General features: G+C 40.1%; 1 protein-coding gene across 1 annotated transcript in view; it reads right to left on the bottom strand.

Annotated features, from left to right (window-relative positions):
- The window catches only part of TMCO1 (transmembrane and coiled-coil domains 1), a 42,849-nt gene that overhangs the window by 10,161 nt on the left and 21,183 nt on the right, over positions 1 to 11,505 (bottom strand). The window contains exon 6 of the mRNA XM_077760035.1: positions 6,412 to 6,556. Coding sequence (XP_077616161.1) covers positions 6,412 to 6,556 — 145 coding nt within the window. The remainder of the gene's footprint in view (positions 1 to 6,411; positions 6,557 to 11,505) is intronic.

Genomic DNA, 11,505 nt, shown 5'->3' with positions numbered 1-11,505 from the left:
GGGGGGGGGGGGGAATGGAGAGCTAGTGTTTAATGGAGTTTCAGTGTAGGAAGATGAAAATGGTCTAAGATGGATGGTGCTGATGGTTGTATAACAATGTAAATGTACTTGGGGCGCCTGGGTGACTCAGTCGGTTGAGCGTCCAACTCCGGATCAGGTCATGATCTCACGGTTCGTGGGTTCGAGCCCCACGTCGGGCTCTGTGCTGACAGCTAGCTCAGAGCCTAGAGCCTGCTTCAGATTCTGTGTCTTCCCCTCTCTCTCTGACCCTCCCCTGCTCATGCTGTGTCTCTCTCTCTCTCTCAGAAATAAATTTAAAAAATAAAAGTAAAAACAAAACCAACAACAAAAAACAATGTAAATGTACTTAATGCCACAGAACTGTACAGTTGAAAATGGCTAAAGAGGGAATTTTCTGTTATGTCTATTTTGACACAATAAATAAGAAAGATGAACAGCACAGGAATTACTGAATATAGGAAACCAGAAAGTAGCCTCTGAAATGTCCATCGACGGATGAATGGATAAAGAAGATGTGGCATAGATACAATGGAGGATTACTCGGTGATCAAAACGAATGAAATCTGGCCATTTGCAACGACATGGATGGAACTGGAGGGTATTATGCTAAGCGAAATCAGTCAGAGAAAGACAAGTATCATATGACTTCACTCATATGAGGACTTTAAGATACAAAACAGATGAACATTAAGGGAAGGGAAGCAAAAATAATATAAAAACAGGGAGGGGGGACAAAACACAAGAGACTCTTAAATATGGAGAACAGACAGAGGGTGGCTGGAGGGGCTGTGGGAGGGGGGAGGGGCTAAATGGGTGAGGGGCGTTAAGGAATCCACTCCTGAAATCATTGTCACACTATATGCTAACTAACTTGGATGTAAATTAAAAAAAACGAATTAAATTTTTTAAAAAAGTAACAAATACAACAACAACAACAACAAAAGGGGAAAAAAAAGGAAGTAGCGTGCGGACCTCAGAGAGGACTGGCCTGAGAATCCTGCGGGACTCGACTGCTGCCACAGGCAGTCGGCGCTGACAGGTGTCAACCCCTGACACTCTCTAGGCACGACACAGAGGACACAGGACACAGACATTTGGCCTACTCCTACACATTCTTCTCCTCTAGAGGTTCAGGTCTCACTGCTCAGCCCGCCCCAGGACACCTCTTATCTAAACAAGGGGCACCTGGGTGGCTTAGTCGGTTAGGCGTCCGACTTTCGCTTAGGTCATGATCTCGCGGTTCATGGGTTCGGCCCCGCGTCGGGCTCTGTGCTGACTGCCAGCTCAGAGCCTGGAGCCTGTTTCAGTCTGTGACTCCCTCTCTCTCTGACCCTCCCCTGCTCATGCTCTCTCTCTCCTAGAAATAAATTTAAAAAATTAAAAAAAATAAAAATTAAAAAAATAAAAAATAAAAAAATAAACAAGGTGTGAAGGAAGGAGGAGCATCTCCATTCACACACTTGTCCCTGGGACCGAACAAACTCTCCAATTTCATTTTTTTTTAAATTTTTTTAATGNTCCTTCTCTGCCTGACTTATTTCGCTCAGCACAACACCCTCAAGGCCCATGGAAAGAGTTTTTTATTTATTTCTGAGAGAGAGAGAGAGAAAGAGAGCGAGCGTGAGCAGGGGAGGGTCAGAGAGAGAGGGAGACACAGAATCTGAAGCAGGCTTCAGGCTCTGAGCTGTCAGCAGAGAGCCCGACGCAGGGCTTGAGCCCATGAACCGTGAGATCATGACTTGAGCCGAAGTCAGACACTTAACCGACTGAGCCACCCAGGTGCCCCTCAAAGACAAGTTTTGAGAGGTGCTCCAGAGAAAACACCGCTAGGCTATGATCGGGACTTGTATTTAAGTCCAACCATTCACCTGACTGCATTCTTTTAGCCCTCTGGCTTCTTCGTCTTTGGGAAAAAAAAGAAGTAGGCAAACTGTGAGTTCATATGAATCGATGTTTTTGTGTTCCCCTTTTTCAAAATCACGCAATAGCTGGCCAAGTAGAAGAGCACGAAGAAAGAATAAGGGAAGTATGAACTCCAGATGGACTGGCGCATCACTGAAATGCAAAGAATGAAACCAAAAAAGTACCAACAGAAAAGGAGGGTGAATTTCCTGGTAACTTCCGAGTGGAGACGAACTTTCTAATCATAGCTCAAATCCAAAAGCCATAAAAGACAGACAAATCTGACCTAAAAAGAAAAACTAAAATCCAGCAAGCAAATAAAATTTTGTGTGGTGAAAACCACTGTAAAGTAAAACTGAAACAGAAACGACGAGTTGGAAAAGTTAGGTGCAGCTTGGAGCACAGGGAGAGGGTGAATGTCCCAAAGTAAGAGCTAACATTCAAAGACCACCAACCCATCAGAGAAACAGGCAAAAGCACACACAGTCTCCTGCCACCAAGGAAAGAAAAGAATATATGAACAGCTCTTAGACAAACAGAGATGCTCAACCCAAAAGGCAAATTAAAACTGCAACGAGGAAGCGATTCTTATCCACCGGATTGGTAAAAACTCAAAAGCAACTTCTGCTGGTGAGGCTGGCAGAAACATGCATTTTCCTACCTTGCTCTTGGGAATAAAAAATAGTATAACCCCAATCTGCCAAATGTATAAGTTTATATTTCAGTGTAGCACCTATTTGTTTAACATATACTTTCCAGCTGCGTACTATGTACTATATATAGGTACTGTAAGACACATATAGATAGTTAAGAACTTCCTATCTTGAAGGAGTTGGAAAGAAGAAAATATACAGAAAAAAATAATAGACAAAAATAATAAACAAAAAGTCCTATAACACAGAATATGAGCAATCATTATCGAAACTTGAATTATTCTATTTTAGTTTCCCCATCACATACTCCACTTTATATCCCAAAACAAGCAGACAAAAACCCCCCAATTCATTATGTTCTCTTAAAACTACTTTATGCCGTGGGTATATCTGAAACCAAGTGGCCTACTTCCTTGCCTAAGAATGACCTCGCTGGGGAAATCACAGACATCTATAATTTGAATTTCTGAAAGCGTTGTATTTTATGGCTGCTCATTTCACAGGCATCTACATGGTCTATTATTATGCAACCTAAGATCCTATAAAGTAAATAAAACAAAACACAGAAATAGCAAGCTAACAAACATTTTAATCAAAACAAGAGAAGCCTATATTCCATAATAACACTTCCAATGCTAAAGTTATGTCAGACCTGACTTAAGTGCATAATCCTCCAGTATGAATGCTAATGATCAGCAAGGAACATGTACAAAAACCATTTGCAGCTAGTGAAATAAAAATTATAAAAGAAGATCATTTTGGTGATTTGTCTAAGATTTTCCATATATTAGAATACCTTGTATAAAACTGGGTAATAAAATGATTTGCCCAAGATGACGACCAGCAGTCAGGACATCGCAACAGGTCAAAACTCACCACGGATCTTGGGGAAGATAACCGTACGCCAAAAGAAATAAATCTTCCAAATACAACACTGTTATATGAGCTATGCCAATACTATAGCTCTTACATATTTTTATCAGCATCAGTGCATAGAACTGGACAAGTAGAAATAAAAAATATGAGTATGTATTCTCCTTGGCTCAAAACACATTAAATATTTGTGTGCATGTGTGCGCGTGCGCGTTTTGCTGTCTCATTTCCTCCATTTCTCTGTACTTAATAAGCAATGATTTTATTAAGCTGTACAGTCTAGGATCTACTATTGTATTTTAACTTTATAGCACATATTGTGTGCTTGGTCCTCAGGGGTTAACGTATCATGCTGGTCCACTGCCTGTTTTTATAAATAAAGGTTTATTGGAATGCAGTCATACTCATTTACACATCGTCTCTAGCTGCTTTCATACTCTAATGGCAGAGCTGAGCAGCCACAACAGTCTCTGCCTGAACCTTCAGGGATTAGCAGACTGACACTGGCCCCTTGCCTGTTTTCATAAACAAAGTTTTGTTGGAATACAGCCACCCTCATTCATTTACATACTGTCTGTGACTGTTTTCCTACTATAACGCAGAGCTAAGTAGTTACAATAAAGTATATGGTCTGGAAAGTACAAAAATATTTACTATCCAGACCTTAACAGAAAAACTCTGCTGACCACCATGATAAATGAGCACTGCATTCCTGATAAAATTAACTGCTAAATAAACACCTCATCGGACTTTCAGAAATATCTGAAAGGAATTTAAAGACCAGCTTGAGGTGAACATCCTCAACTATCATTTTTTTAAATGTTTTATTTATTTTTGAGAGACAGAGAGCGTGAGTGGTGGAGGCGCAGAGAGAGAGGGAGACCCAGAATCTGAAGCAGGCTCTAGACTGCGAGCTGTCAGCACAGAATCTGACATGGGGCTCGAACTCACGAATTGTAAGATCACGACATAAGCTGCAGTCAGATGCTCAACTGACTGCCACCCAGGTCCCCCATCATTATTAACATTTATTTCAGTTTTAAAACTCTACAGTTTCAGATGGTGATTTCTAGGGAGCAGTGGCCCGGTAGTAGTGAAAATGTTGCATCTAAAATGACTGATGTCGGGGCGCCTGGGTGGCTCAGTATGTTAAGTATCCCACTTCAGCTCAGGTCATGATCTCACAGTTGGTGAGTTTGAGCCCTGTGTCAGGCTCTGCACTGACAGCCCAGAGCCTGGAACCCACTTTGGATTCTGTATCCCCTCACCCCTCCACTCCTTGCCCCTCCCCTGCTCACTCTCTGTCTCTCTCTCTCAAAAATAAACACTTAAAAAAATTTTTTTAAAGTGCCTATTTTGAGTTGTCACACATAAAGCACTAATATCTGAATCTGAACGTAATCAAAGCAGAATTGCTCTTTGCGGCTAAAAGTAGAACGTACACATCGTTGTGTTTTATTAATATTTGCACGTGAGCTGCAATTTAAAACTTTCAGATTTAAATGACCAAAGTTAAGAGCAATATTCTGGAAAGCGATGGACGTCTGCTGAACCAACACAAGAGACCTGCGTTGTCAGGGTCTTGGCTTTCACCTTTGGAAAAAGCCAAACAAAATGTTTCACTGCAGAGACATTTTCAAGACCTGTAGCACACGCCCCAGGTAGTGCGATGTTCGTTGGACACGCCCACTTAGCTGCCCTAAAAACTCTCAAACCGATAGTCTCCCGACCAGCCCGCTCACCTTCCCCCCTTCCCACCCTCTTCGTGAGACCAGTCTGCGTCTGGCCACCAAAGCCATACCTGGGGCTCACGTGAGGTGCTCCCTTCTCTCCCTAAGCTCTGCTGCTTTACCTCCATGTCTGTCTCAACCTGCCCCTCTCTTCCGTCCCTCTCATCACTGTCATAGTTCGGAATGTGATGATTTTTTGCTGGACAATTCAGACAGGCTTCCGACTTTTCTCCACCTGATCAGGCCCCTCTCGCATCTATCCTTCAGAAAGCAGTAAGTGTCAGAAGGGAGGCCAGGAAGCCTTGAGACTTAGTTGCATTTAATCTGAAAAGGACGAGGTGGGAGGCAGCCAGAGAGAGGGAAGAGCATTCACAAAAAGCAAATGTGGGTGAGCGAGACATGGGGCTTGTCAGGCGAGTCGGAGTGGCTGGCGTGTTGGATGGCGGAGGAGACGGGGAAAGCAGTAAGTAGTAAGATCATGTAGACCTTTGGAGGCTTCAAACCATAATTCCATTTCCTACTTATTCTCACATGCCAGGCCAACCAGGAAGTCTGCTGCCACTGACAGTATTCAGAAGAAGAGTTCTCATGTGCCCATCTCCCCACTGAAATCCGGGCGCTGTCAGCACAGGGCCTGATGCAGGGCTCGAACCCATGAACCAAGAGATCATGCCTCTTCTCACTATTTAAAGTCTTATCGCAAAGGCCACTTCATTCTCTACACCTCTCTGCCTGATCTTCCCCGATTATTCAAATGTCCTGTCTCCGTCTGGGTTCCCAACCATCCATACTTCTCTCTTGGCTCTCACTCTTTCTCTGTGAATGTCTTATAATCATGGTGGCCAAATGTAAATTCTCTAACACAGACTTGAGTATCTCAACTGTGAATAACCTAAAAATCACCAAATTACATTTATTTGTGTCCCTGAAGAGCCAAAAGACGCCGGTATATAATAAGGAAGAACTGATACTGAGAAGACCAAACACGCTCTTTATTTTTGCATCTTTAGATGACTAGAATGAAAAAGGAACCTCAGAGCTCTAAAAATGGGATATGGAAACATGTTTCATTTTATGGCCACCACCACCCATCCCAAAAGATCAGTAATGAGACACACATTTAAGGATCCACTGGAATTCAAAAACATTGCTGGCATAAAGCAGCAAAAGCTAACTTAGGGTGTGAGAACAAGGAAGGATGTATATATTTAATGATGGATATGGTTGCTCACCTGTCGAATCGACATGGTACAGAGAATATACAGGAAGATGAAGGAACAGTCCGTGGTATCATCCCCCAGCAAGTTTCGATGGGACAGTCCTTGGATGTAGGAAAGGGGGGTGAAAGGGAGCTTTGCCACAACTCTACCATCAAATCTAGAAAGGAAAAAACAAGGAATTGTTATTTTTGGAAGACTGACAGGCTTCTTAGTTCCAGAGAAGAATACAAAACAGAAATAGAACTCCAAGTTCCTTGATCTCTAAAAAAACAAAGTGAAATTCTCAAAAGCGACATAATGAACAAGGATGTAAGGAAAGACCCAGATTTTCTTCCCCATCAATCTTTTTCTAAACTAATGATTCTTCATTTTTTCAGTATCAGACCGCTTCAACCTTCTGAAAAATTATTCAGAACCTTACATGGTTGAAAGGTTAGATGTATCAATATTTACTGCTTTATAAATTAAAACTGAGAAATGTTAAAAAATGTTTATGAAATCATGTAAAAGGTAGAGTTAAATTCATTATGTTAACAGTTTTTATGAAACGTATCTTTTACAAAACAAAAAAGAATTTAGTGAGAAGAAAGGCTCTTTTTTGTTTCCTTTGGGCAAATATCTTTAATGTTTTGTCTAATAGACTACTGCTGGATTCTCACAGCTGTTCAGCATTGCAGGCTGTTGCAATATTACACATCATGAAGCCTTGAGGCCTCTGGGAAATTCCACTGTATGGTAAAAAGAGAATAAGAATAAAAAAGGAAGAAAACATCTTACAATTATTATGGCAGTAATTTTCATCTCAGGGACCTCCTCCGAGTCTCGAAGAGCTTTAGGGGTCCCCAGATCATACTCTGAGAATCACTGTTCTAAACCGTGGCACCAATGAGATTTTAAGGACCCTCTTTTGAAGACTCAGAGATTCCCAATGCACACATCAAACTGGCTAAACATTTCAAATAGAAATTCACAGACTATATAGTGGTGATTGAAAAAGGTAGAGTCTTAAAATGTATACACAATATTTGGAGATAACTTTTAACAAACTGTTAGTGTTTGAAAGTATTCTTTTTACTTTTTCTAAAATAGAAATGAAAAATGTTTCCAAAAGGGAAAAGCTTAGAAAAAGTTATAAAAATTGCATATCAGCATTTACGTTGAGTTTCTTTTATACTTTTCTATGAATAGGTTGTATAAACAGTCAATAACAAAAAATTATAAAAATTAATGTGATTAAGGATAGTGATACTTTATATTAGAGAAATGTATGACTACATCAGCTAGATTATGCAGATCGTCTTTAATTCCAATTAGAGCAACTAGAAAATTCCCTCTTCAAAAGACACTTGGTATTTAGAATGGTCTATGGAAAAGAGAAGTAGCAATAGCATCTTTGTCTTTGGGGGGAAAAAATCCCTAACTATCCAGATCAACTTCGATGGTTCTTAAAGAGCTTCTTATATAACTGGACTGCAAAGAATATAGAAGAGAATGAATTTGACATCTTCTATACATATGGCCATCCACTTACTACTTCCAATTGCCTTCCCAGCATATATTTACACAGAGAATGGCTCAATTGTGAAGTGATTTTACTCATATATGACAGCAGTATTTAAAGATCTGCTTGAAGTAATCACTGTCATTCTCTCCTAAGTTCACAAAAGTGAAACAAAAGTAGTACTTTTTTCAGAAGATATTCCCATTCTCTCAGAAGAAATATTAAATGCAGCTGGCTCCAATATTTTCTGGCTCTGTGCCACACACAACATGCACACATCCAGGTACGCCACTGTGACTACCCCATGGGTCGGTTGGACCGCGAGAAGAAGCGACAGAACAGATATAAGCTAAGCTGTCTATCCCCTCTTATTGCTAACATACAAACCCAATAAATCCATCACATAGAGTCATTTTATTGTTATTTTCTACTTGAAATGTTAACAAAAACAAACACAGCCTCTTAGAACCAATAAACAAATTCAGCCAAGTTTTAGGATACAAAATCAACATAGAAAAATAATTCTATGCATTGCTATACACTAACAATGAGCTATATCATAAAGAAATAAAGAAAACAATCCCATTTACAATAGCATCAAAAGCAACAAAATACTTAGGAATATATATAACCAAGGAGATACAATGAAAACTCTAAGACATTGATGAAATAAGTGGATGGTGGCTCAGTCAGTTGAGCAGACAGACTTCAGCTTAGTCATGATCTCGCAGTTCATGAGTTTGAGCCCTGCATCGGGCTCTCTGCTCTCAGCGTGGAGCCTGTTTTGGATCCTCTGTCCCCCCACTCTCTGCCCCCTCCCGCTGTGCTCTCTCTCTCTCTCTCTCTCAAAAATAAATAAACATTAAAAAAAAAACTTTTTAAGAAATAAGTTGAAAAAGACAAATAAATGAAAAATATCTGTGTTCATGGAATGGAAGAGTTAATATTGTTAAAATATCTATACTACACAAAGCCATTCATAGATTCAATACAATATCTATCAAATTCCAATGACAATATAATCCTAAAACTCATATGGAGCCACAAAAGACCCAGAGTAGATAAAGCAATTTGAGAAAGAACATGGTTGGAGGTATCACACTTCCTGACTTCAAAGCTATAATAATCAAAACAATATGGTACTGGCATTAAAACAGATACACAGGCCTGCGGAACAGAGCTGAGAGCCAAGAAATAAACCCCCTTATATAAATCAACTAATATTTGACGAGGGAGTTAAGAATACTCAATTGGAAAAGGACAGTCTCTTCACTAAATGGTGCTGGGAAAGCTGGACAGCAACATGCAGAAGAAGGATATTAGACCTCTATCTTACCACTCACAGAAATGAACTCAAAATGAATTAAGGCCTTAACTGTAAGACCTGAAACCATGAAACTCCTAGAAGAAAACGTCGAGAAAAAGCTCCTTGACATTAGCTATCAGTTTTTGAATACGACACCAAAAGCATAAGCAACAAAAATCAACAAGTGGGACTACGTTGAATGAAAAGGCTTCTGTGCTGCAAAAGAAACAAGCAAGAAAAGGAAAAGGCAACCTATGGGTTGGGAGAAAAAATTTGCAAACCATACATCTGACTAAGGAGTTAATACCCAAAATACAAGGAACTGCAAACTCAATGGCAAAAAACAAATAATCTGATTTTTAAAAGGGCAGAGGGTCGCTGCAGACATTTCCCTAAATAAGATACACAGATGGGTAAGAAATACTAATCATCACAGAGATATAAAGCAAAGCCACGATAAGATATCAATTCACTTCTGTAAGAATGGTTATTTTTGAGAGAGAGAGAGAGAGACAGATGGTAAATACTAAGGATGTTAGAGAAAAGGGAACCCTTGTGCACTATCCGTGGAAACAAGGATGGTGCAGCCACTATGGAAAACGAAATGGAGGTTCCTCAAAAACCACCATGTGATCTAGCAATCCCACCTCTGAGCATAAGTCCAAAAGAAATAACATAAATTACTATCTCAAAGAGAGATCTCTTCTTGATGTTCATTACAGCATTATTCACAATAGCCAAGATAAGAAAACATCTTAAGTGTCCATTGACAAATGAATAGATAAAATGTGAGACAGATCTCTCTCTCTCTCTCTAGATCTATATTATACATACAATGAAACATTATTTAACCACCAAAAGGAAGGAAATCCTGCCATTTGCAACAACATGAATCAACCTTAAGAGCATTCATTATGCTAAGTGAAATAAATCAGAGAGAGACCAATACTGTATGCTACTACTTAAATGTAGAATCTAAAAAAGCTGAACTCATGGGGCGCCTGGGTGGCTCGGTGGGGTGAGCGTCAGATTTTGGCTCAGGTCATGATTTTCCCATTTTTGAGTTTGAGCCCCAGGTCGGGCTCTGGGCTGACCGCGCAGAGTCGGGAGCTTGCTTCAGATTCTATGCCTCCCTCTGTCTTTGCCCCTCCTCTGCTTATGCTGTCTCTCTCCCTCTCTGTCTCTCTCAAAAATAAATAAAGATAAAAAAAAAAAAAGCTGAACTCATGGAAACAGAGTTAGATTGATGGTTGGCAGAGGCTGGGATGGGAGAAATAGGAAGATGGTAGTTAAAGGATACAAACTTCCAGTTATAAGATGAGTAAGCTCTGGGCATCTAATGTATAGCCTAGTGATTACAGTCAACAATATTATATTATATACTCAAAGTTGCTAAGACAGTAAATCCTACATGTTCTCACCACAACTACGTAAGGCAAAGGATATGTTCACTAACCTTACTGCAGAAATCCTGTTATAATATATACAAGTATCAAATCATTGCATGTATATCATGTATGTACACAAACATATACAATGTTGTATGTTGTGTGTCAATTATATCTCAATAAAGCTGGAAAAAAAAGATTTAGGAAAACCACTGACGTCCTGTAAGCTATTCACTTATGGAAAAGTTAGTATCTATTATGCGTGAGACCTTAAACCAGTCACAAATATGAAAAAAAAAAAAAAAACACGCACACAAAAAAACTACCAAAAATTCTTACTTTTTGATGTTTATTTATTTTTGAGAGAGAGAGACACAGGAGTGTGAGCGGGGGAGGGACAGAGAGAGAGGGAGACACAGAATCTGAAGCAGGCTTCAGGCTCTGAGCTGCCAGCATAGATCCTGATGTGGGGCTCAAACCCACGAACTGCAAAATCATGACCTGAGCTAAAGGAGGCCACTTAACTGACTGAGCCACCCAGGCGCCCCCAAGAATTCTTACTTTTAATGAAATAATTTTTTTTAATGTTTATTTATTTTTGAAAGAGAGAGAGACAGAGAGACAGAATGCGAGCAGGGAGGGGCAGAGAGAGAGGGAGACATAGAATCTGAAGCAGGCTCCAGGCTCTAAGCTGTCAGCACAGGGCCTGATGTGGGACTCAATCTCACAAACTGTGAGATCATGACCTGAGCCGAAGTCAGCCATTTGACCGATTTAGCCATTCAGGCGCCCCTAAGGAGTTAATTTTTTTAGGAGACTTGAGGATTGTCATAGAAGTAACTAAGTGAATTGATGTCTAGCCTAATAAAGAAGAGAGTTCCGGAATGAAGGGGAGAGGTGCAAAGAGAGAG

This window comes from Crocuta crocuta, unplaced genomic scaffold (assembly GCF_008692635.1).
Source record: "Crocuta crocuta isolate KB4526 unplaced genomic scaffold, BGI_CrCroc_1.0 scaffold133, whole genome shotgun sequence".
Lineage (NCBI taxonomy): Eukaryota > Metazoa > Chordata > Mammalia > Carnivora > Hyaenidae > Crocuta > Crocuta crocuta.
The sequence above is the reverse complement of the archived record's forward strand: the minus strand, read 5'-3'. Positions and strand labels throughout refer to the sequence as shown.